Source organism: Polyodon spathula, chromosome 9, assembly GCF_017654505.1.
Source record: "Polyodon spathula isolate WHYD16114869_AA chromosome 9, ASM1765450v1, whole genome shotgun sequence".
In the NCBI taxonomy this organism is placed as follows: Eukaryota; Metazoa; Chordata; class Actinopteri; order Acipenseriformes; family Polyodontidae; genus Polyodon; species Polyodon spathula.
Genome location: NC_054542.1, coordinates 50,878,018 through 50,905,833, shown reverse-complemented (window position 1 = coordinate 50,905,833; position 27,816 = coordinate 50,878,018). Strand labels below are relative to the sequence as shown.

Here is a 27,816-nt window from a genome sequence, read left to right as displayed (position 1 = left end):
CTGTGAAGAAAACTCCTTACCCCTAATTATTATTAGAGTCATAATGACTGTGAAGAAAACTCCTTACCCCTAATTCTCTACTGGATTACAACTTGGCTACATATCACAGGAGAAAAAATGTGAGAGGAAGTTTTGAATACATAATCATTCGTAAAACATTAAAAGATTATTTTTTTCTATGGGAATATCATTTGAAACTGAGGTCATTAGCAAAATCAATACAACAGCTGTCTATATCCCTGGGATTAAAGCCTTGTCTTTCTTTTACTGCACAAAATGAGGGACTAAAGATCTGAAAGCCTCTACTTGTAGAAAAGGCTTTCAGAATATGCATGCATGCTGGCAACACAGATATATTCAGTATTGAGAATTGTAGTGTGGTGTCAGTGTTGGTTTGTTTAGCACAAGCAAATACTAATCAAACACCTAATGGACATGGGGGCTAATCCGTAGTTTTATTTGAGCGCGTTTGCAGACCAGATGAACTACCTTTCTTTGGCGACAGTGGATTTTTTAAGAGCTCTGTGACTATAGAGTTGGAGTACCCTCTAACGGACATGTATACAATTACAGAGCGGCACTTCCAGCACCACATACTGTAACTCAGCAAGCGAAATGAACACCTGCGTTCCACACACAATGAATTCCTCACAGGACAGATTTAGCTATGGTGTAGTGACAAAATATCGCCAGGGAAATAATCTGTGCATTCATAGTACAGTCTCAGATTGAAAAATTAAAAATAAATAAAACAAGTGGCCTTTTCTTTGACCAAGACCGATTGATACAATCAACTTTGTGTCAGCTTATTTTTATTTTTCGATTTATTCATTTAACTGGTGGCCTATGTATTTAATATAGGTACTCGTTTAAAGGAATGCTAATAACGTACTAGTTGTAACAATGTTACTGTTTTGTTGAAAAACGAGCCCTTTGCGACCTCGTGGAAATAGCGACAGATAACAGACAACAGTTCCACCTGCGTACTGAATCGTGTTTTAGAAGACACGGAAATACAGTAGATTTGGTAAATTAGCGATGAAACTGGCATACTGGCAAAGAGAACAGAACGCCAAGTAAGCAGAAAGATCTGAGACTGAGAAAGAAAAAAAAAACCCGCACACTGGGCTGCCTGATATCAAGTCTCTCTCTGGGGTTTCTTCTCCAAAACGGGCGAATCGTCTCATTTAGCTCCTCTTGTGCTCTTACTGTCACTTCAGAGGTTATTGTTATGGCGTGCGAGGAGAGCTGACGTCTTTCACTTCGCTTCTCAATATTAATAATAACAATAACAGTAACAAAGAAAGCCTGCAGGTGAGAATCCAGAAAAAAAAAAGGAAAAAAACCGAGCCGCGGACCTCAACGGATCTGGGTAAGCGACTCTTCGTGTATTTGATGCTCGTGTGCTTGGAGGTATTATAATCGTGCATCAAGAGTGCACGCTTAAAGAAAGTCTGTCTGCGAGGAAAGACCGGATCCCTTCAGCTTCACAGTCAGATACTGATGCAAGCCTAGGTAGGGTGACAGGAATAACCCGGGGGTCGTATTATTACTACACGTCAGTGTGTGTTAATAATTGATTCTCCGCTCTAGGAATAATAACGACAAGGAGAGGCAATGCATGGGGTGTTCAGTAACTCTTATCCGATAATTTAGTGGTAAAAACGTTAATTTTTTCATTAAAAAAAGAGCATGAAATTGCATAACGCTCAATGCTGCTGCTATATGTTACATCGCGGTGTGCTTTACCGAGCAAGAAGCAAGATTGCTGAAGCAGTACGGTGCTCGTTTGAACATTGCAGCTGGGAGGATTTCCCCAGTTCAAATGGAATTTAACGCTCCTCACTGACACTGCTGTGTACGAAGGGAGAGGTGTGTTCATTGTGATGCTGATAATTTAATGATTCACTGGATGTTTAAGCTAAATCGCCGATTGTCATATCATGAAAGTATTGATACATGAATTGCAAGAAAGCCTCACAGATGTGGTGTTGCAGCCAGTTCTTCTGACCTGCAGCAGCATATTGGTGTGTGCAAAGTGACGAGCTGTTTGAGAAGCATATATACAGTACAGTGAATGCATTTAGTGAAGATTAGCGTGAAGAGTGTTACTGAAAGCAGTCTCTTTGTTATAACTGACACGAGTATCATCCTGCTGTTTCAGGGTAATCGTTGTTGCCGCAAGGTGTAACTGGGCTCCGTTGGTCTTGGCACTGTCTGAAAAGATTAGAAAGAACTAAGAAACTGTGAATGAGAAACAAAGGCTTATAGCAGATATCTGAAAACACTAATTCAGAAGAGCAAAGTAGCTTGACATTACCCGCAATCACTACGAGGTTATTATTATTATTATTATTATTATTATTATTATTATTTATTATTATTATTATTATTATTATTATTATTATAGCAGTTAAAAAGTATTTTTTCATATTTCTTTATACAAAGCATTATTTATTATTGTATACTGTAGGTACAGAGAAACTGTGAAATACAATAATAATACTACTAGTGTAGGGGACTGCTAGTGTAGGGGACTGTTTAAATCCATACAACTTCCTCTTCTGAAATCTGTATTGAAAACTAGAGAGAACGAGGTGCTGCTGTGTGAGAGTGTGTGTTAATGAACTGCAGTGAACACACTTTTCATCACATTCACTAACCAGTAAGCAGTAAAGAAACACTGTCTACAACGCAACCTTTTTCATGATCGCTGTATCAGAGTAGTTTAGACTTAAGGGTTTCAAATTCACAAAACGAGCCTATTGTTGTATTTGGGCTTTGCAAAAAAAAAAAAAAAAAAAAAAAAAGACTTCAAACTGAAAAATAAACCCCAGCCTCCTTGATGAAATAGTGAAGAACAGTCATGTGCAGATCTGTGAAGCGCTGGCGAGGTTTTACACAGAGGTGTGCACTGTTTGTTCTGATGTGTTACAGGAATGGACAATGGAATACTCTGCTTTGCTACAATGAAAACCCCCTTGGCCTTCTTAGTTCTTGCCAGCATAATCTGCTGCCTTAGGTAAATGTTTTTTGGTATATGAATTTCTTTTTTGCTTAACTTGCATGTTCTTTAATGTGTAATAATGATGTATCACACACTTTTATGTTTAGAAGAGTACACATTTGCAACGCTAACTGGTAGGAATGTGTTCTTCTGATTATACAGCAGCAACTTGAAATATGACCATACAGGCTAATATTTCCGATGTAGTCTATCAATCAATCAATCAATCCATCTTTACTTTATATAGCGCCTTTCATAGTGGACCACTATTAAAAAGCACTTTACAAGATGCAGTAACAGTAAGAAAATCCATAACATTTTAAATACAGAGAAATGCATCAAACATAAATAAATAAATAAATAAAAACAATGCATAATACATTAAATTCAGTGGAAACTACTGTTAGACAATCAAGATTATTAATGTTTTTGGCTATATGATGAATCTGATTTTACGCCATTGTCTTTCTTTAAGCTGGTAAAAATACCTTCTATAGATGAGTCATTAAAATCACCAAACCATGTAGTGAAGTGAGTTGGATGAATCTAGACCCCAAATAGGCAAAAACCCAATATGTTAACATGCAGTATTTTTACCCTACCCCTGAACGCTGCACTCGTCTTATTAGAGCATACTGTGGTTCATTAATGTAGAACTGTTCCAAATGTATATATATATATATTGGAAACGGCTGCCTCCAGAGTGAGAAAGTGACAGACAGAGGGTAATAATTGCATTGGTGACTGGGGGCTCGTTTTTGCAATCCAAGTCGGATTAATGGACCCTATTGACAAAAACGTATAGATCTCTCTCTTAAAGACGCCGCAGTCACATGGTAGGTCTGCCAGTGTTATTTCTTGTCTCAGATAAAGTACCACATGGTAGATCTTCCCCGTGTTATTTCTAATCCCAGATACTGTAAAGTACCACATGGTAGATCTTCCCCGTGTTATTTCTAATCCCAGATAAAGTACCACATGGTAGATCTTCCCCATGTTATTTCTAATCCCAGATAAAGTACCACATGGTAGACCTGCCTGTGTTATTTCTAATCCCAGATAAAGTACCACATGGTAGATCTGCCCCTGTGTTATTTCTTGTCTCAGATAAAGCACCATATGGTAGATCTTGGTTTGTTAACCCTCAATGTAGTTTAGGCGTTCCACACTTTCTCGTATAGTGAAAGTTTAAAGTTTTAAAGACATTCTTGTCTGTGAAGAATTCATTTTAGGGTTAGAATTCAATATTGATTAATTGTCTCTATTCACAAAACTTTAAGGAATGTGTTTGTTTTTAAAGAGTGTTTTTTCTAAGGGTGTTTATACATTTCTCTCAGGGTTAAGAGTGCTTTGAAAAATGAGAATAAACTAATAAACACTTGAAAAAGATGGATTGCACACCTCGATTTAATCAATAAAAAATGGGTTTTAAAAAAGACAGTCCTAAACAAAACATTCTTTAAAACAATCCCTACAGTTTAATGACTAGGGCCCCATATTACAATTTCTAAGACTGTCACGCTGACTAGGAAACCAGGCTTGGTAAGATGCCACCCTACACTGACATGTATGATCATGTGTTGCCACAATTCTAGAGCAGCTCAATGTAAGCACAACACCTTTTCATATGGATGCTGTTCTCCCATTCACAGTGTATCACAGATGGCAGCGGGAACACTGAAGGAAGACTCCAATAACAATATTACCATATTCACAAGGATTTTAGATGGATTGCTGGATGGGTATGATAACAGGCTGCGTCCTGGATTGGGAGGTAGGTGCAAGGTTTTTACAGGTTGTCTAAAATGACATTTGTTTTTTAGGGCACCTTTTGGTGCTCATGAAAGATTCAGGATTTGGCAATGCTGTGTGCTAAAGTAATGGTATTTCTAAACAGACAAGGGCTAGGAGAAGCATTGCCTTGCAAGCACACAGAACACTTTTAGCAGGTGAAAGGCAGCTCAGTCATTTGCCTGTGAGATGCCAGTGGCTTGTGTGACAGGCTTATTATATGGGGTGGTGTCTATTAAAGCACAGAGGGACACTGTGCTTACAAGTGCCTAAAATGAAATGTTTACTATGGAAGCTGTTTTACTATTTGACTAAATGAACGTGTCTATTATTGCCACATTCTTCTTGGTATTACATTGTTATATATTGTAGCAGACACCCATTTCTGCATCCTTTTATAATGTGAGTGCGTTAATTAAACAGCATTTTCAGAATGCTGTTCAACATTATGACATGGATCTTTAAACTGTGTTTTCAGAATGCTGTTCAACATTATGACATGGATCTTTAAACAGCGTTTTCAGAATGCTGTTCAACATTATGACATGGATCTTTAAACTGTGTTTTCAGAATGCTGTTCAGCATTACGAAATTAATCTTTAAACAGCGTTTTCAGAATGCTGTTCAGCATTGTGAAATGGATCTTTAAACAGCGTTTTCAGAATGCTGTTCAGCATTGTGAAAGGGATCTTTAAACAGCGTTTTCAGAATGCTGTTCAGCATTGTGAAAGGGATCTTTAAACAGCGTTTTCAGAATGCTGTTCAGCATTGTGAAATGGATCTTTAAACAGCGTTTTCAGAATGCTGTTCAGCATTGTGAAATGGATCTTTAAACAGCGTTTTCAGAATGCTGTTCAGCATTGTGAAATGGATCTTTAAACAGCGTTTTCAGAATGCTGTTCAGCATTGTGAAATGGATCTTTAAACAGCGTTTTCAGAATGCTGTTCAGCATTGTGAAATGGATCTTTAAACAGCGTTTTCAGAATGCTGTTCAGCATTGTGAAATGGATCTTTAAACAGCGTTTTCAGAATGCTGTTCAGCATTATGAAATGGATCTTTAAACAGCGTTTTCAGAATGCTGTTCAGCATTGTGAAATGGATCTTTAAACATAGTTTTCAGAATGCTGTTCAGCATTATGAAATGGATCTTTAAACAGAGTTTTCAGAATGCTGTTCAGCATTATGAAATTGATCTTTAAACAGCGTTTTCAGAATGCTGTTCAGCATTATGAAATTAATCTTTAAACAGCGTTTTCAGAATGCTGTTCAGCATTATGAAATGAATCTTTAAACAGCGTTTTCAGAATGCTGTTCAGCATTATGAAATTAATCTTTAAACAGCGTTTTCAGAATGCTGTTCAGCATTACGAAATTAATCTTTAAACAGCGTTTTCAGAATGCTGTTCAGCATTGTGAAATGGATCTTTAAACAGCGTTTTCAGAATGCTGTTCAGCATTGTGAAAGGGATCTTTAAACAGCGTTTTCAGAATGCTGTTCAGCATTGTGAAATGGATCTTTAAACAGCGTTTTCAGAATGCTGTTCAGCATTGTGAAATGGATCTTTAAACAGCGTTTTCAGAATGCTGTTCAGCATTGTGAAATGGATCTTTAAACATAGTTTTCAGAATGCTGTTCAGCATTATGAAATGGATCTTTAAACAGAGTTTTCAGAATGCTGTTCAGCATTATGAAATTGATCTTTAAACAGCGTTTTCAGAATGCTGTTCAGCATTATGAAATTGATCTTTAAACAGAGTTTTCAGAATGCTGTTCAGCATTATGAAATTGATCTTTAAACAGCGTTTTCAGAATGCTGTTCAGCATTATGAAATTAATCTTTAAACAGCGTTTTCAGAATGCTGTTCAGCATTATGAAATTAATCTTTAAACAGCGTTTTCAGAATGCTGTTCAGCATTGTGAAATTAATCTTTAAACAGCATTTTCAGAATGCTGTTCAGCATTGTGAAATTAATCTTTAAACAGCGTTTTCAGAATGCTGTTCAGCATTGTGAAATTAATCTTTAAACAGCGTTTTCAGAATGCTGTTCAGCATTATGAAATTAATCTTTAAACAGCGTTTTCAGAATGCTGTTCAGCATTGTGAAATTAATCTTTAAACAGCGTTTTCAGAATGCTGTTCAGCATTGTGAAATTAATCTTTAAACAGCATTTTCAGAATGCTGTTCAGCATTGTGAAATTAATCTTTAAACAGCGTTTTCAGAATGCTGTTCAGCATTGTGAAATTAATCTTTAAACAGCGTTTTCAGAATGCTGTTCAGCATTATGAAATTAATCTTTAAACGGCGTTTTCAGAATGCTGTTCAGCATTGTGAAATTAATCTTTAAGCAGCGTTTTCAGAATGCTGTTCAGCATTATGAAATGTGATCAATATTAAAAGATGGTGCAGCATTGCCAGGTAGGCCTAGCTAGGATTATAGACACATAGAAAATATTAGACAAGTTCATTGGCACACACATTTACCCGCTGGCACTGTAGTTCCATGGTAAATATTTCATTGCTGTCTGTAACTTCACATCTTATAGACCATTGCCTTGTCCTTGGGATGTACATAAGATTCCAGCCCAAGCCTCCAATGCTTTACCCCTCACATTCAAAACAAAACAGGTTCATTTCCACAGAAGAAAGTAACACTGCACTTGTTTTACTGTCCTACAGAAAGAATAACAGAGGTAAAAACAAATATCTACGTCACAAGCTTTGGCCCAGTCTCAGATACTGAAATGGTAAGCCCCCCCCCCCCCGATAACCTGCACCCCATCATCTATGTTGTAATTTGAATGCTTTGCAATGTCTTTTGAGTTATCAGTTGAATGCAAAGGTATATGATGCAATACACGCTGGTTGTAAAAATGCTGCTTCTTCACGCTAGGAATATACGATTGATGTGTTTTTCCGCCAAAGCTGGAAGGACGAACGACTTAAATTTAAAGGACCGATGCAAAGACTTCCCTTGAACAACCTTCTAGCCAGCAAAATCTGGACACCAGACACCTTCTTTCTCAATGGCAAGAAATCCATTGCTCACAACATGACCACTCCCAACAAGCTGCTGCGCTTGGAGGATGATGGGACTCTGCTCTACACCATGAGGTAAATCATGGGACTCTACTCTGCACCATGAGGTAAATCATGGGACAGGGTCAGGGATCTATTCTGGGTTTCTATATATTTTCTAAAGCCTAAAACAGAAACAACTGGCGTGCCAAGCGTGCTGTTGGTTTGAAGTTACCCATGCATTCCTTAACAAGAAGAAAAGCTGTTTAAAACACTTGCTTGAAAGCAATCTCTCCAGAGATGCAGAGACAGCTTACTATTTGATTTGACTAAATATTTCATGCTGTGGTACAAAATATACATTTACTGGAGCAACGTTAGAAACAAAACAGTCAGACCATGTCTTAAATAAAACCGTCAGAGATTGGAAAATATAACAGTATATCTCATACTTTCCATATACATATTTAATCAAAACAATGAATAATATAGTTAACCACCATTTGCTATTTCAGTTAGTATATAAGCAATTATAATAATGTTGACCCAGGGGACTTTTTCAACCTGAAAAAAGAAACAAGGACTAGGGGTCACAAATGGAGTTTAGATAAAGGGGCATTCAAAACAGAAAATAGGAGGCACTTTTTTTACACAGAGAATTGTAGGAGTCTGAAACCAACTCCCCAATAATGTTATTGAAGCTGACACCCTTGGATCCTTCAAGAAGCTGCTTGAAGAGATTCTGGGATCAATAAGCTACTAATAACCAAATGCGCAAGATGGGCCGAATGGCCTCCTCTCGTTTGTAAACTTTCTTATGTTCCTTCATTAACCTTTAAGAAGAGCAAAGCTATCTCACTATATTGTTATAACCTCTGACTGTGAAATGTGTTATCCTTGAAGAAAAGCCCAAGTGCAACTCCTATAAGTCAAACTTTTTTGAAAGCTTGAAAGCAAGTTTCATGTTTTACAATCTGTGATTGCAATGAAAGTTAACAGCCTCTTCATTGAATAGTTTCCATTTGCACAGAAGGGAGAGGTACATTGATACATGACACTACTATGCCTATTGATCAAGTCACTTGCTTGCAATAATCTATTAGAAGTGATTTATTCAGGATTAGTTCTCTCTCTTTTGTATGGAATTTGAAAGCAATGTAATGAGTTTATAGCTGTGTGTTGAGTTTGGAAAGCCATTTGATGTAGTCTGGGCTCACCATAGATTCCATTTGTGCCTCCTGCAGAAGCGTGTGTTGGGCAGTGATGGGTGATGCGAGTGATGGATTGCATTTTACCACAGTCCCAGTTAGGAGACTCCCTTGTGTTGTTCTAGCATGGTTCAGTGCAGCCCAATGTCTTTGAGACAAGGAGAAGCCAGGTAGTTCCACTAAGATGCAGGGACAGTACATTCAAATCATTATTATTATAATCATTATTATACTTCGTATTGTTTTTCTCACACAGCATTAGACTACAGACATGCACAAAAAAACCAAATACAGCTCAATGTGCAACTTTCATGACATAAATCCATCAAATAAAAAAATAAAATAAACACCATAACTGTGCATTATTTGTTATAGAGTATAGAGGCAAAGATATTTCACTCTATAACCCCCATCCATACTTTGCAGTGCTATTATAAACTAGTCCCATAGGAAAGCTCAGATTATCATTCAGTTCTCAAGTGCGTTGCACTGCCCGACAGATAATAACTTGTCTCAGTGTTAGCTCTCATGTTATCCCAAATGACTTGATGACGATGATGCTTTATCTTTCCTTTGACTCATCGCAGGACTCTAACAGTGAGTCTAACAGCCTATTTTCACAACTTGGGATTGCACCAAATGTACTGCTGTCTCACTCCTGATGCATGCTTAGGTTCATTGTGTATTATATCTGGAACGGACCGTGATGGTAGAAGCATGTGCTGTACATCACAAGGAGGGTAGTCTCTGCCACCCTAGCTAGATAATGGCATGACACATCATTTATGCATTTGAATTATTGTTGAGCACAGAGAGAGGAATGTGCTAACAAGGAGTGTGCTAACAAGGGACGAGCCTTCATGGGACCAACGAACTTGAGTTGCACCCCCTTTTGCCCTCTCAACAGCCTCAATTCATTGAGACATGGACTCTACAAGGTGTCGAAAGCGTTCCACAGGGATGCTGGCCCATGTTGACTCCAGTGCTTCCCACAGTTGTGTCAAGTTGGCTGGTAGTGGATCTCTACTCCGAACAGCTCGTTCCATCTCATCCCACAGATGCTCAATTGAATTGAGAACTGGTGACTGGGCAGGCCACTGCAGTAAGATGAATTCACTGTCATGTTCGTGGAACCATTCCTGGACAATCCTAGCCTTGTGGCATGGGGCATTATCCTGTTGAAAAAATCCATTAGCAGATGGATTAGCAGAAGGGATGCACCTGATTGGCAATGATGTTCAGATATCCTGTGACATTCAAACGTTGCTCCACTTTTATCAAGGGACCCAATGTGTGCCATTAAAACACACCCCACACCATCACACCACAACCACTTTGGATTGTCTTATAGAGCCAGTTTTTACCAGAACATGGCTTTATTTAGATGTGTGTAAGGTGCTAACATTTCTTAGAGTTAACTAGCCTGTAATGTTGACACGAGGCATGATGGATGCCAAAAACAGCAGGAACCAGGATTCATCAGACCACGCAATGTTTTTCCAATCCTCCGGTGTCCAGTGTTTTCGTTCCTTAGCCCACTGCAACCGCAGTTACTTGTGTTTTGCTGAAAGAAGTGGAACTCTGTTAGATCGTTGGCTGCCATACCGCATTCGTGTCAAGGTACAATGAGTTGTGCATTCTTTTATGGGTCTTTCGGCACCAATGTTGTACTGGACTGTCAGTTGACTAACTGTAGGCCGTCTATTGCTCTGCACAATTCGTGTCAGCCTCATTTGGTCTCTTTCATCAATGAGCCGTTATCGACCAGTGGCCTGCCATTGGCTGGATATCCTTTGGGTGGTGGACCATCCTTGATACACACAGGAAACTGTTGAGCGTGAAAAACCCAGCAGCGTTACAGTTCTTGACACACTCAAAACGGCGTGCCTGGCACCTACTACCATACCCCGTTCAAAGGCACTTAAATCTTTTGTCTTGCCCACTTACCCTCTGAATGGCACACATACACAATCGATGTCTCAATTGTGTTAAGGTTTAAAAAAAATCTACACTGATTGAAGTGGATTTAACAGGTCACATCAATAATCTTTCAGTAGTTCTGTAGACGTTTATCACAGTTTTACTATATTCTTTCAGTATTTCTGTCAATGTTTATCACAGTTTGACTATATTCTTTCAGTATTTCTGTAGATGTTTATCACAGTTTGACTATATTCTTTCAGTATTTCTGTAGATGTTTATCACAGTTTGACTATATTCTTTCAGTATTTCTGTAGATGTTTATCACAGTTTGACTATATTCTTTCAGTATTTCTGTAGATGTTTATCACAGTTTGACTATATTCTTTCAGTATTTCTGTAGATGTTTCTCACAGTTTGACTATATTCTTTCAGTATTTCTGTAGATGTTTATCACAGAGTTTGACTATATTCTTTCAGTATTTCTGTAGATGTTTCTCACAGTTTGACTATATTCTTTCAGTATTTCTGTAGATGTTTATCACAGAGTTTGACTATATTCTTTCAGTATTTCTGTAGATGTTTCTCACAGTTTGACTATATTCTTTCAGTATTTCTGTAGATGTTTCTCACAGTTTGACTATATTCTTTCAGTATTTCTGTAGATGTTTATCACAGTTTGACTATATTCTTTCAGTATTTCTGTAGATGTTTATCACAGTTTGACTATATTCTTTCAGTATTTCTGTAGATGTTTATCACAGTTTGACTATATTCTTTCAGTATTTCTGTAGATGTTTCTCACAGTTTGACTATATTCTTTCAGTATTTCTGTAGATGTTTCTCACAGTTTGACTATATTCTTTCAGTATTTCTGTAAATGTTTCTCACAGTTTGACTATATTCTTTCAGTATTTCTGTAAATGTTTCTCACAGTTTGACTATATTCTTTCAGTATTTCTGTAGATGTTTATCACAGTTTGACTATATTCTTTCAGTATTTCTGTAAATGTTTCTCACAGTTTGACTATATTCTTTCAGTATTTCTGTAGATGTTTCTCACAGTTTGACTATATTCTTTCAGTATTTCTGTAGATGTTTCTCACAGTTTGACTATATTCTTTCAGTATTTCTGTAGATGTTTATCACAGTTTGACTATATTCTTTCAGTATTTCTGTAGATGTTTATCACAGTTTGACTATATTCTTTCAGTATTTCTGTAGATGTTTCTCACAGTTTGACTATATTCTTTCAGTATTTCTGTAGATGTTTATCACAGTTTGACTATATTCTTTCTGTATTTCTGTAGATGTTTATCACAGTTTGACTATATTCTTTCAGTATTTCTGTAGATGTTTATCACAGTTTGACTATATTCTTTCAGTATTTCTGTAGATGTTTATCACAGTTTGACTATATTCTTTCAGTATTTCTGTAGATGTTTATCACAGTTTGACTATATTCTTTCAGTATTTCTGTAGATGTTTATCACAGTTTGACTATATTCTTTCAGTATTTCTGTAGATGTTTATCACAGTTTGACTATATTCTTTCAGTATTTCTGTAGATGTTTATCACAGTTTTGACTATATTCTTTCAGTATTTCTGTAGATGTTTCTCACAGTTTGACTATATTCTTTCAGTATTTCTGTAGATGTTTATCACAGTTTGACTATATTCTTTCAGTATTTCTGTAGATGTTTATCACAGTTTGACTATATTCTTTCAGTATTTCTGTAGATGTTTATCACAGTTTGACTATATTCTTTCAGTATTTCTGTAGATGTTTCTCACAGTTTGACTATATTCTTTCAGTATTTCTGTAGATGTTTATCACAGTTTGACTATATTCTTTCAGTATTTCTGTAGATGTTTATCACAGTTTGACTATATTCTTTCAGTATTTCTGTAGATGTTTCTCACAGTTTGACTATATTCTTTCAGTATTTCTGTAGATGTTTCTCACAGTTTGACTATATTCTTTCAGTATTTCTGTAGATGTTTATCACAGTTTGACTATATTCTTTCAGTATTTCTGTAGATGTTTATCACAGTTTGACTATATTCTTTCAGTATTTCTGTAGATGTTTCTCACAGTTTGACTATATTCTTTCAGTATTTCTGTAGATGTTTATCACAGTTTGACTATATTCTTTCAGTATTTCTGTAGATGTTTATCACAGTTTGACTATATTCTTTCAGTATTTCTGTAGATGTTTCTCACAGTTTGACTATATTCTTTCAGTATTTCTGTAGATGTTTCTCACAGTTTGACTATATTCTTTCAGTATTTCTGTAAATGTTTCTCACAGTTTGACTATATTCTTTCAGTATTTCTGTAAATGTTTCTCACAGTTTGACTATATTCTTTCAGTATTTCTGTAGATGTTTCTCACAGTTTGACTATATTCTTTCAGTATTTCTGTAGATGTTTATCACAGTTTGACTATATTCTTTCAGTATTTCTGTAGATGTTTCTCACAGTTTGACTATATTCTTTCAGTATTTCTGTAGATGTTTCTCACAGTTTGACTATATTCTTTCAGTATTTCTGTAGATGTTTCTCACAGTTTGACTATATTCTTTCAGTATTTCTGTAGATGTTTCTCACAGTTTGACTATATTCTTTCAGTATTTCTGTAGATGTTTATCACAGTTTGACTATATTCTTTCAGTATTTCTGTAGATGTTTATCACAGAGTTTGACTATATTCTTTCAGTATTTCTGTAGATGTTTCTCACAGTTTGACTATATTCTTTCAGTATTTCTGTAGATGTTTATCACAGAGTTTGACTATATTCTTTCAGTATTTCTGTAGATGTTTCTCACAGTTTGACTATATTCTTTCAGTATTTCTGTAGATGTTTATCACAGAGTTTGACTATATTCTTTCAGTATTTCTGTAGATCTTATCTTATGGCTCAGTGTCTTATCCTATAGTAATGTTTGCTGCAGGAGGTTCCAGCCAGGGCCAGTATTAAACCAGAATTGACGGCACCACTATTGCTATACTTTATAGTGGCCATGACATCCATAAACTGGACTGAATCCAGGCCACTGTTTACATGAGTTACAGCTTTGTGAACAGGGCCCAGTAACCCTAATGATTTTGTAATCAGCATATAGTTGATTATTATCTATATATTTATAGGCCAGGTGTAAATGTGAACTGCAGAGTCTACATTTCATAGTCAGCCTTATAAACATTTACTACAGTATTTTGGCCTATTTCCAATTTTACCATGCTTTTACTATAGTTACACTATGCATTTAACATAGTGTAGCCCGGATTGCCATGTATATTAATATACTTCACCTTACCTCTCTGTGCTTTACAATGCTTCCATATGCTTCACCTTACCTCTCTGTGCTTTACAATGTTTCCTTATGCTTTACTATACCTCTCTGTGCTTTACAATGCTTCCCTATGCTTCAGCTTACCTCTCTGTGCTTTACAGTGCTTCCCTATGCTTTACCAGACCTCTCTGTGCTTTACAATGCTTCCCTATGCTTCACCTTACCTATCTGTGCTTTACAATGTTTCCTTATGCTTTACTATACCTCTCTGTGCTTTACAATGCTCCCCTATGCTTTACCAGACCTCTCTGTGCTTTACAATGCTTCCCTATGCTTCACCTTACCTCTCTGTGCTTTACAATGCTTCCTTATGCTTTACTATACCTCTCTGTGCTTTACAATGCTCCCCTATGCTTTACCAGACCTCTCTGCTTTACAGTGCTTCCCTATGCTTTACCATGCTGTCATTGTGCTTTACAATGCTTCCCTGTGCTTTACTATACCTCTCTGTGCTTTACAATGCTTCCCTATGTTTAACCATACCTCTCTGTGCTTTAAAGTGCTTCTCTATGCTTTACCATGCTGTCACTGTGCTCTATTACAGTGCCATACTTTTACTATAGAATATGGGCATTGTGGTTATTCATTGCTATTTGTTTTCTTCTCTTTTATGCCAAAATTAATATTAGAAAAACTGGAATTGTTTAAAAAGTCTAATGAAGGGACTCTAGGAAGCCACTCCCCCTGCACAGCTTAGTTTTAGTTCCCAAATGAAATGCAATGTGTCCAAATTCCACAAGATGGCAGCAACATCACACTTTGTCCTGTCTGCAGCTGTTGTGAAACTGCTGTCAATAGCAGACCATATTTATTTATTTATTTAAATAAAAACTCATTCACATAATACTCCCCCTTCCTGTAAAACAGTTTTTGTTATATTAGAAATACACATCACACAAATTCTGTTATATTTTGGCTAAACACATTGGAGGAGGTTAAGCTAAAGAAGAATGTGGACAGAAGAACAGCGAGGAGAAATGAAAGAGGAAAGTTCCAAATGTCAGATAATAATGATTGCATTATTTGTTGTATTATAGTAGCTGGTAATCAAGTGTGCTTAAAGGCGCTAGCATGTATAAACTGCCGATGCTTGGGTAATCAAGTGGCTTTAAAGAGGCGGCTCCCCCCCCCCCCACGCATTTGTTATCCCCCCCCCCACCCACGGCCCGTTGCATTGTCAGGACCAGCTGTCATTACATGTATAAACTGCCGATGCCTGTCAGGACCAGCTGTCATTACATGTATAAACTGCCGATGCCTGTCAGGACCAGCTGTCATTACATGTATAACCTGCCGATGCCTGTCAGGACCAGCTGTCATTACATGTATAAACTGCTGATGCCTGTCAGGACCAGCTGTCATTACATGTATAAACTGCCGATGCCTGTCAGGACCAGCTGTCATTACATGTATAAACTGCTGATGCCTGTCAGGACCAGCTGTCATTACATGTATAAACTGCCGATGCCTGTCAGGACCAGCTGTCATTACATGTATAAACTGCCGATGCCTGTCAGGACCAGCTGTCATTACATGTATAAACTGCTGATGCCTGTCAGGACCAGCTGTCATTACATGTATAAACTGCCGATGCCTGTCAGGACCAGCTGTCATTACATGTATAAACTGCCGATGCCTGTCAGGACCAGCTGTCATTACATGTATAAACTGCCGATGCCTGTCAGGACCAGCTGTCATTACATGTATAAACTGCCGATGCCTGTCAGGACCAGCTGTCATTACATGTATAAACTGCCGATGCCTGTCAGGACCAGCTGTCATTACATGTATAAACTGCTGATGCCTGTCAGGACCAGCTGTCATTACATGTATAAACTGCCGATGCCTGTCAGGACCAGCTGTCATTACATGTATAAACTGCCGATGCCTGTCAGGACCAGCTGTCATTACATGTATAAACTGCCGATGCCTGTCAGGACCAGCTGTCATTACATGTATAAACTGCCGATGCCTGTCAGGACCAGCTGTCATTACATGTATAAACTGCCGATGCCTGTCAGGACCAGCTGTCATTACATGTATAAACTGCTGATGCCTGTCAGGACCAGCTGTCATTACATGTATAAACTGCCGATGCCTGTCAGGACCAGCTGTCATTACATGTATAAACTGCTGATGCCTGTCAGGACCAGCTGTCATTACATGTATAAACTGCCGATGCCTGTCAGGACCAGCTGTCATTACATGTATAAACTGCTGATGCCTGTCAGGACCAGCTGTCATTACATGTATAAACTGCTGATGCCTGTCAGGACCAGCTGTCATTACATGTATAAACTGCCGATGCCTGTCAGGACCAGCTGTCATTACATGTATAAACTGCTGATGCCTGTCAGGACCAGCTGTCATTACGTGGTCGCACTTTAAATACATGTTTACTCAAGGTATAGTGCTTGTGCACAAGTGAAGACGTTTCCATTGTACAGCACACAGCAGGAAACACACATATCCCAGCAGCACTTCCAACTTATTGTTTGCATTTCCATGGACGGGGCACTGAAGAAATAGTATAAGAAAGCAAACACTGTCACGGGTTTGTCACAATTGTGTTGTACAGACACGACACAATCTTAAAGTAAAAAAAAAAACACTTTGAATGTTTCATAGTCGTTCCCGGGCTCCTGCCTCATTTGTGTGATTTATAATAAATCAATACCTTGTGTGTAGGGTGTCTCTTATTGTGAAAGACATCGTTCCATAGTTTGAGTAGGCTGTGCACTAGATGACATTCTACCCATGACATATTAAGATACAGTATTCAGCCCTTATTTTCACACAGTTGTTCTCTTTTGATTGCACAGATTGACCATTTCTGCTGAATGTCCTATGCAACTGGAAGACTTTCCCATGGATGCTCATGCATGCCCTCTTAAATTTGGAAGCTGTGAGTATGCTATTGAGTGACTGCCTGTCACAGTGACAATCAATATCATGGCATTTCAGTAACAAGTCATTGTTATCCTTAATTGGGCTTGATAAATTGGTGATATCTAAAAAACACAAATTCAAGGATGAAAATCTGTGAAAGTTTTTTACCGAAAATCTGGGGAAATCCCATACTGTACAAGCCCAAGCAGCTTAGAAATTTAAAAAAATTTAAAAATATTTCTTGCGATTGATTTCATAGGTAAGGTTGAGGACCCAGCTATTACAAGGAAAATGATGTGGGTGTAGGTATTACATCAAGTCACATTACACTACAAATTGTATCTACATCTTCACCCTCAACCTCACATTATCCACCCGAGCGCTGGGACAGTCAACCTCACGATATCCACCCGAGCGCTGGGACAGTCAGCCTCGCGATATCCACCCCAGCGCTGGGACAGTCAACCTCGCTATATCCACCCGAGTGCTGGGACAGTCAACCTCGCGATATCCACCCGAGCGCTGGGACAGTCAACCTCGCGATATCTCAAAGGTTCTGTGTCCCATACGATTAAAAAAATCAAAGGTTTTCTTTGAAAAAGTGCTATTGGATCTTTAATGTCCAGAGTAGACCAGATCTCAGTTTAAGTAATACACAGTCCCTCCCAACACCATGCTGGGCCATTGGTTGAGCTCTGTAACAGAGTCAGAACCCTTTCACCTGTTTAGGACTGGTCATCCGTGCCAGTCCAGACCTTGCTGTGTACTGGAGCTGCCTGACAGCCAATGTGAACAGACTCAAGACGTGCTTATGTATGAACACACATTTTATTTTGAGTATGAATTGAATTAATGATACATACTGAATCATGACATATGAACTCTTCAAAGTGATCTCGTCTCTACAGATTTACAGCTTCACTCACTGAGGGATGGAGTCGTATCCTATTACAACAATGTAAGACCCTTTCACAATCATCAGGTCAGATCAGCACAGTGGTGATCGTGCCATGGGCCATACTGACAGTTTAATGCTGTTTCCAAATCTGTGCCAAGCCCATTATATTGCAAGAGCAGACTGTCGCTGGACTCCACACATTGGAGATATTAATGTGTATTATATTGCAAGAGCAGACTGTCGCTGGACTGCACACATTGAAATGGAGATATTAATGTGCATTATATTGCAAGAGCAGACTGTCGCTGGACTGCACACATTGAAATGGAGATATTAATGTGCATTATATTGCAAGAGCAGACTGTCGCTGGACTGCACACATTGAAATGGAGATATTAATGTGCATTATATTGCAAGAGCAGACTGTCGCTGGACTGCACACATTGAAATGGAGATATTAATGTGCATTATATTGCAAGAGCAGACTGTCGCTGGACTGCACACATTGAAATGGAGATATTAATGTGCATTATATTGCAAGAGCAGACTGTTGCTGGACTGCACACAATGAAATGGAGATATTAATGTGCATTATATTGCAAGAGCAGGCTGTCGTTGGACTGCACACATTGAAATGGAGATATTAATGTGCATTATATTGCAAGAGCAGGCTGTCGCTGGACTGCACACATTGAAATGGAGATATTAATGTGCATTATATTGCAAGAGCAGACTGTTGCTGGACTGCACACAATGAAATGGAGATATTAATGTGCATTATATTGCAAGAGAGGATTGTCGCTGGACTGCACACATTGAAATGGAGATATTAATGTGGCAGTCTGGCTACAGGTCTGGATACTGGACTGCATAATCCCTGCCTTAAGCAAACAGCAGCTTCTAATTGGATGAAAGGAGTATTTTATAGAATGTATGCTATTCTGTGTGTGTGTGTGTGTGTGTGTGTGTGTGTGTGTGTGTGTGTGTGTGTGTGTGTGTGTGTGTGTGTGGCTAAACTCTTGCAAGTAAAGAGCGTCAGCTTAATTACATCAGCAGACCTAAGCAGGATTTGAGTCATATAAACTGAATGGTGTGACCATATACACAGTGTGCATTCATAGGTAAGGTCTGTCTAACCCTCTTTCTCTGTACACAGTGTGCATTCACAGGTAGGGTCTGTCTAACCCCCTTTCTCTGTACACACTGTGCATTCACAGGTAGGGTCTGTCTAACCCTCTTTCTCTGTACACAGTGTGCATTCACAGGTAAGGTCTGTCTAACCCTCTTTCTCTGTACACAGTGTGCATTCACAGGTAGGGTCTGTCTAACCCCCTTTCTCTGTACACAGTGTGCATTCACAGGTAGGGTCTGTCTAACCCTCTTTCTCTGTACACAGTGTGCATTCATAGGTAAGGTCTGTCTAACCCTCTTTCTCTGTACACAGTGTGCATTCACAGGTAGGGTCTGTCTAACCCCCTTTCTCTGTACACAGTGTGCATTCACAGGTAGGGTCTGTCTAACCCTCTTTCTCTGTACACAGTGTGCATTCACAGGTAGGGTCTGTCTAACCCTCTTTCTCTCCCTGGTAAATCAGATGCCTATCCAGACTCTGAAGTTGTTTATATCTGGACCTCTGGTGCCGCCCGTTCTGTTGTTGTGGCTGAAGACGGTTCGAGGTTGAACCAGTATCATCTAATAGGACAGACAGTGGGGAGGGAGGTCATCAGAACAAGCACAGGTATACAACTCGCCCTTATTCTACACTGTCCTCCAAAGGAGATGCGTTTAACGGGAGCCTGTAACTGGTACTTACATAGTCTCTAATCTGACAGTATTGAAACGTTATTAGAAAAATATATTATTTTAATGTATATTCATCTTGTTTCTTGGGATAGCACGGGGCAAAAAACAAAAACAAAAAACACCTTGAACAATCCCGGATCCCGGGTTTTTAAACCGCGAGAAGTGTCACTTGAACAGCGCGTTTTGACCGTGACGTCACTGTATGTGGATTGGGTGTCGTGGGCGGAATAAAGCGGCATGACACGTGGGATTGAAAAGCATCTGCTTAATCCAGTTACATAAAGCAGTAATACCTTCTTATATCTCTGGGTGGAATGGTGACGAAAGATATGGGGTTCTGCTAATAGCCTCGAAGATTAATGTCTAAAACAAAACATGTGATGTGTTCAGGGTATATAAAATACACTGAAAACGTGTTCATGAGCACAGAACATGTACCAGCTGTCGAAAGAACAGTAGAGAGGCATTTCCTCCAGTGCAGGACGGGGTCGTGCTCAATCAGAACCTTTACACACTAATCCTAACCTCTGATGGGATCTCCAGCCCGCAGGTTCTGAAATTAGCAGGGCTAATCTAAACGTAAACCGCTTTACCCTTTCGGGAGGATTAAAGCGGAGATGGGTGTAGGGACGGCGAGGCTAAATGATGTACTTAAAGGCAAAATAATAATACAAAATAAAATGAACAACTCTAGGCTACTTGAATGAATTAAAGAGCTCATTTCGATTTCATAAAAATGAAACTCAATCGCTAAATAAACTGAAAACGCACACAATAATTCCCTGCTCTACAGAGCCTCGCTTCAGTCGTGCAGTCAACACCTCATTGTAGTTGAGAAGAGACAGGGTATTCAGAGTGTGCCGGCAGTATGCTTCAGGGCGGTGCACTTCAGAAACGCATCATTCCGAAAGTATCAAGGGTTTCTTCTCATTCCCAATCTATTTAAATACAGCATATGATAAGATAAAACCTACTTACCAGTTGACCAACATGGCTGCGCTGTTGTCCGCAATAAATGGTAATTCCCCATAAACATATACGAATTTTAACAGAAATATCCAGACAGTGAACATTTTCAATCCATTTAAAACCACATAAAAAAAAAAAAAAAAAAAAAAAAAAAAAAAAAAAACACGAACAATCCAAAATTATACTCCCAGTATCCCTTCCAAATGTGAAGGAGGGTCGGCGCTATCAGTCTTTGGTGCGCCTGGAAAAGGACCCGCGCAGTGGTGTCATTGTGGATGGGCGGCCGCCGCTGAGGAATCGGAAAGTTTGTTCTGGATCTGGTAAATCTCTTTCCGCGTAGTTCATTTGATCTAAGCTATTAATTACCGTTTTTTAACGTCAATATTGCATGTCTCTTAATGAATCTCGCCAGGAGGTGTAGGCAGCTCTCTGACGCGGGTCTCAAATAGAGGATGCAGATTGAGACTACGGATTAGTGAGATACAAAAATCCGATTTTGTCAAGAGAAAGCAGCAGTCATGAGCAGATTGGCTGTTTAACAGACTCGGTTCCGTGCAGCTAGAAGGGATTGTTAAAAGACCCAAATAAACATATTTTGACTTGTTAACATTAGCGCGTTGTTATTTTCCAATGCAGTCAAAACGAACACACCAATCAATATGTGTATCAAAAGTGTATAGTCTGTAGTTAGTTCTAGTCTCATACAGCACATGCATTTAAAATGAACGTTAGATAACGTGAGAATATCTGACTGAGAGCAGCAATCGAGTTCAAAGTTTCAGATGACACAAACATGCTGAAAGACACATTGTCATCAGCGAGTATTTGAAAAAATAAATAAACAAACAAACAAACAAATAAATAAATAAACGTTGTTCCAGAAGGCGCCCTGGCAGATTTTAAAATCCCTAAAGAACGCAATGAACTTGTCTTTGTTAAATATAGCAACTCGCCTTTGACCCGACTCCACCCCCTGTGCTGTTCGCATCTGCTGTAACAGCGGCACTGTACAATCTTAAACACTCTTTCTCGTTGTGTCTACAGGACAATATACTGTAATGACGGCACATTTTCACCTGAAGAGAAAAATCGGGTACTTTGTAATCCAGACCTACCTCCCGTGCATTATGACGGTTATCCTGTCTCAGGTGTCGTTCTGGTTAAACAGAGAGTCAGTGCCTGCAAGGACTGTGTTTGGTAAGTATGGATTATGTTTCATGAAGCATTTCAACAACAACAAGAACAAAAAAGCATGTAACAACCCAACACATTTAGTAGCAGCAATGCTACCAGACATCAATCTATTATTATTATTATTATTATTATTATTATTATTATTATTATTATTATTATTATTATTATTATTATTAATGGCAGTTTGTTTGGCAACTATTTTCCTTCAAACATATGTATTTTGATCAACATTTAGATGAAAATGCTAGCTTCAGTAGTAATCAAGATAAATGAGCAATTAAACCACTATGCAGAAGAGCCAGCCTCGCTGCATTGTCGTCTAGAGTTTTGACCCCCACCTCACCTCACGGCAGCCTCATCACACGACACTGTCCTGTTACATAGGCACATGCTGACTGTGTACTGGATTATTAGTACAGCCTTGCCTAACTCTCAGCTTTTAGTATGCATTACAACAGGACTCAAACAGCAATGCCTGTTCCCTATACAACAATGCACACATGTAAATATGCCTCTCTATTAAAAAGAGAAGGGGACTTAAAAGATTTCTAAACTAAACTGAGGTTTGAACGTTGAAAGAAAGCTTTCCTAAGCCCAGACCCTTCAGCCGGCAGTCATTCGCAATCTCCACATAGCATTATCCTGACCCTACACAAAACCCTGCCGATGCTGTTCATTAAGGGAGTGCTGTAGAGAGGTCAAATAGTCCACATAATCCAGTGCCCCCCTTGGCGCTACAGTAATGTAACTACCAGCCATATATGCACAGTATATATGCCCTTATACACTCATTGAAAGCACAATGAAATATCAGCTTGTCATTTATTACATGGAAAAGTACAAAGTGATATTTAATTCAATATGTTAACGTAACATCATTCAACAGCTTTCATTGGACTTTACAAAGCAAAATGAGTTCATTCTATATAGAGGATGTGTAATTCAATATGTTAACGTAACATTAATCAACAGCTTTCAGTGGACTTTACAAAGCAAAATGAGTTCATTCTATATAGAGGGTGATGCAGATCTTTTGGCCAGAGCTGTCTGTGTGTGTGTCTTTAGTTTGAATATTTAATATCCAGTCCCTGGGAACCCAGCATCAATTCAAATCCCCAAGTGGAATTGCACTGTACATGCTGTTGTTTACACTCAGCTACAAGATGCGTGCTTTTATAAAATAGAAATGACTTTCTGCACATTCTGAACATGATTTATTCATGAACAAATTATAAAATCAGCTTAATGAGGATAGTTGCATCACCCAGACAATGATCAGTGAACCTTCGGATCTTCATACTGTGCAGTACAAATATTTGCTTTTACTAACCATTGTTTACAGACATGAGTTCAGCACCTGCCTGTTTCAGACAAGCATAGTGTTGCATGTGTGTCCTCACATGACACTCCCTAACTGTTCAGCTGAGGAGTCCTCAATAAGGCATGTAAATAATCCCTGTGTGTGATGAAAGGGAGCCACGTGCAATGCAGGAGATGAAAGAAGCCTCTTGCTCACATCTGGAACTTGCAGCATTAATGAGTGCTTTTAATTGCAGGACAAACAAATGTGCTTTCCTAATTGTTGGAGTGGGGTAAGCAGAAACAAGGACCTTTATTGACACGAGTGTCCTGGGGTTTGCTTTCGCAGAACGGACGGTTGTTGACGTTTCGGACGGTTGTTGGCGTTTCAGACAGTTGTTGATGTTTCAGATGGTTGTTGATGTTTCGGACGGTTGTTGATGTTTCGGACGGTTGTTGATGTTTCGGACGGTTGTTGGTGTTTCAGAGCGTTGTTGACGTTTCAGACGGTTTTTGATGTTTCGGATGGTTGTTGATGTTTCGGACAGTTGTTGTTGGTGTTTCAGACGGTTGTTGATGTTTCAGATGGTTGTTGGTGTTTCGGAAGGTTGTTGTTGGTGTTTCGGACGGTTGTTGATGTTTCAGACGGTTGTTGATGTTTCAGACGGTTGTTGGTGTTTCGGACGGTTGTTGGTGTTTTGGATGGTTGTTGGTGTTTCGGACGGTTGTTGATGTTTCGGACGGTTGTTGGTGTTTCGGATGGTTGTTGATGTTTCGGATGGTTGTTGGTGTTTCGGACTGTTGTTGATGTTTCGGACGGTTGTTGGTGTTTCAGACGGTTGTTGATGTTTCAGATGGTTGTTGATGTTTCGGACGGTTGTTGGTGTTTCAGACGGTTGTTGGCGTTTCAGACGGTTGTTGATGTTTCGGATGGTTGTTGATGTTTCGGACGGTTGTTGGTGTTTTGGACGGTTGTTGACATTTCGGACGGTTGTTGATGTTTCAGATGGTTGTTGATGTTTCGGATGGTTGTTGATGTTTCAGACGGTTGTTGATGTTTCGGATGGTTGTTGGTGTTTCGGACGGTTGTTGACGTTTCAGATGGTTGTTGGTGTTTCGGACGGTTGTTGGTGTTTCGGACGGTTGTTGATGTTTCTGACGGTTGTTGATGTTTCAGACGGTTGTTGACGTTTCGGACGGTTGTTGGTGTTTCGGATGGTTGTTGGTGTTTCAGACGGTTATTGATGTTTTGGATGGTGGTTGGCGTTTCAGACGGTTGTTGACATTTCGGACGGTTGTTGATGTTTCAGACGGTTGTTGACGTTTCGGACGGTTGTTGGTGTTTCAGATGGTTTTTGATGTTTCGGACGGTTGTTGACATTTCGGACGGTTGTTGATGTTTCAGACGGTTGTTGATGTTTCAGATGGTTGTTGATGTTTTGGACGGTTGTTGGTGTTTTGGACGGTTGTTGACATTTCGGACGGTTGTTGATATTTCAGACGGTTGTTGATGTTTCAGATGGTTGTTGATGTTTCGGACGGTTGTTGGTGTTTCGGGCGGTTGTTGATGTTTTGGACGGTTGTTGATGTTTCAGATGGTTGTTGATGTTTCCGACGGTTGTTGGTGTTTCGGACGGTTGTTGATGTTTCGGACGGTTGTTGGTGTTTCAGACCGTTGTTGACGTTTCAGACGGTTTTTGATCTTTCGGATGGTTGTTGATGTTTCGGACAGTTGTTGGTGTTTCAGACGGTTGTTGGTGTTTCAGACGGTTGTTGATGTTTCGGATGGTTGTTGTCGTTTCAGATGGTTGTTGGTGTTTTGGACTGTTGTTGACGTTTTGGATGGTTGTTGATGTTTCGGATGGTTGTTGGTGTTTCAGACAGTTGTTGGTGTTTCAGATGGTTGTTGATGTTTCGGATGGTTGTTGACGTTTCAGACGGTTGTTGGCGTTTCGGACGGTTGTTGGTGTTTCGGGCGGTTGTTGATGTTTCAGACGGTTGTTGATGTTTCAGACGGTTGTTGATGTTTCGGACGGTTGTTGGTGTTTCGGACGGTTGTTGATGTTTCAGACGGTTGTTGATGTTTCAGATGGTTGTTGATGTTTCGGACGGTTGTTGACATTTCGGACGGTTGTTGATGTTTCAGATGGTTGTTGATGTTTCAGACGGTTGTTGATGTTTCGGCCGGTTGTTGATGTTTCAGATGGTTGTTGATGTTTCAGACGGTTGTTGATGTTTCAGATGGTTGTTGATGTTTCGGACGGTTGTTGACATTTCGGACGGTTGTTGATGTTTTGGATGGTTGTTGATGTTTCGGACAGTTGTTGTTGGTGTTTCGGATGGTTGTTGGTGTTTCGGGCGGTTGTTGATGTTTCGGACGGTTGTTGACATTTTGGACGGTTGTTGATGTTTCAGACGGTTGTTGACGTTTCGGACGGTTGTTGGTGTTTCAGATGGTTTTTGATGTTTCTGATGGTTGTTGATGTTTCGGATGGTTGTTGATGTTTCAGACGGTTGTTGATGTTTCGGACGGTTGTTGGTGTTTCGGATGGTTGTTGGTGTTTCAGACGGTTATTGATGTTTTGGATGGTTGTTGATGTTTCGGATGGTTGTTGATGTTTCAGACGGTTGTTGATGTTTCGGATGGTTGTTGGTGTTTCGGACGGTTGTTGACGTTTCAGATGGTTGTTGGTGTTTCGGACGGTTGTTGGTGTTTCGGATGGTTGTTGGTGTTTCAGACGGTTATTGATGTTTTGGACGGTTGTTGGTGTTTCGGACGATTGTTGATGTCTTGGACGGTTGTTGATGTTTCGGACGGTTGTTGACATTTCGGACGGTTGTTGATGTTTCAGACGGTTGTTGGTGTTTCGGACGGTTGTTGGTGTTTCGGATGGTTGTTGGTGTTTCAGACGGTTATTGATGTTTTGGATGGTTGTTGATGTTTCGGATGGTTGTTGATTTTTCAGACGGTTGTTGATGTTTCGGATGGTTGTTGGTGTTTCGGACGGTTGTTGATATTTCAGACGGTTGTTGGCGTTTCGGACGGTTGTTGGTGTTTCAGATGGTTTTGGATGTTTTGGACGGTTGTTGACATTTCGGACGGTTGTTGATGTTTCAGACGGTTGTTGATGTTTCAGATGGTTGTTGATGTTTTGGACGGTTGTTGGTGTTTTGGACGGTTGTTGACGTTTCGGACGGTTGTTGATGTTTTGGACGGTTGTTGATGTTTCAGACGGTTGTTGATGTTTCGGATGGTTGTTGATGTTTCGGACGGTTGTTGGTGTTTCGGACGGTTGTTGATGTTTCGGACGGTTGTTGATGTTTCGGACGGTTGTTGATGTTTCAGACGGTTGTTGATGTTTCAGATGGTTGTTGATGTTTCAGACGGTTGTTGATGTTTCGGACGGTTGTTGGTGTTTCGGACGGTTGTTGATGTTTCGGACGGTTGCTTATGTTTCGGACGGTTGTTGATGTTTCAGACGGTTGTTGACGTTTCGGACAGTTGTTGATGTTTCGGATGGTTGTTGATGTTTCGGACGGTTGTTGGTGTTTCGGACGGTTGTTGATGTCTTGGACAGTTGTTGATGTTTCGGACGGTTGTTGATGTTTCAGACGGTTGTTGGTGTTTCGGACGGTTGTTGGTGTTTCGGATGGTTGTTGGTGTTTCAGACGGTTATTGATGTTTTGGATGGTTGTTGATGTTTCGGATGGTTGTTGATGTTTCAGACGGTTGTTGATGTTTCGGATGGTTGTTGGTGTTTCGGACGGTTGTTGGTGTTTCAGATGGTTTTGGATGTTTTGGACGGTTGTTGACATTTCGGACGGTTGTTGATGTTTCAGACGGTTGTTGATGTTTCAGATGGTTGTTGATGTTTTGGACGGTTGTTGGTGTTTTGGACGGTTGTTGACATTTCGGACGGTTGTTGATGTTTTAGACGGTTGTTGATGTTTCAGATGGTTGTTGATGTTTCGGACGGTTGTTGGTGTTTCGGGCGGTTGTTGATGTTTTGGACGGTTGTTGATGTTTCAGATGGTTGTTGATGTTTCCGACGGTTGTTGGTGTTTCGGACGGTTGTTGATGTTTCGGACGGTTGTTGGTGTTTCAGACCGTTGTTGATGTTTCAGACGGTTGTTGGTGTTTCGGAAGGTTGTTGATGTTTCAGACGGTTGCTTATGTTTTGGACGGTTGTTGATGTTTCAGACGGTTGTTGACGTTTCGGACAGTTGTTGATGTTTCGGATGGTTGTTGATGTTTCGGATGGTTGTTGATGTTTCGGACCATTGTTTTCTCTCTGTCCATTTCAAGATAGAAATAAGAGTAGCTGAAGTGTGGGAGGAAATGCCAAGCAAGATCATTGTGAATCTGTTTAAATGGATCAGACTGTGTGTGTATCACTGTGTCTCTGCTGATGGCATTTCCAGTATAAATATGTAAATCAGACTGTGTGTGTATCACT

The 27,816-nt window shown here is 39.5% G+C and overlaps 1 protein-coding gene across 1 annotated transcript in view; it reads left to right on the top strand.

The window, feature by feature from the left end:
• The first annotated feature begins 1,165 nt into the window (after positions 1-1,165).
• LOC121321018 (gamma-aminobutyric acid receptor subunit alpha-5-like) overlaps positions 1,166-27,816 on the top strand; it is a 30,870-nt gene continuing 4,219 nt past the window's right edge. The window contains exons 1-8 of the mRNA XM_041259915.1: positions 1,166-1,372; positions 2,938-3,022; positions 4,660-4,781; positions 7,482-7,549; positions 7,696-7,916; positions 17,130-17,212; positions 19,689-19,832; positions 21,911-22,063. Coding sequence (XP_041115849.1) covers positions 2,940-3,022; positions 4,660-4,781; positions 7,482-7,549; positions 7,696-7,916; positions 17,130-17,212; positions 19,689-19,832; positions 21,911-22,063 — 874 coding nt within the window. The 5' untranslated portion in view covers positions 1,166-1,372; positions 2,938-2,939. The remainder of the gene's footprint in view (positions 1,373-2,937; positions 3,023-4,659; positions 4,782-7,481; positions 7,550-7,695; positions 7,917-17,129; positions 17,213-19,688; positions 19,833-21,910; positions 22,064-27,816) is intronic.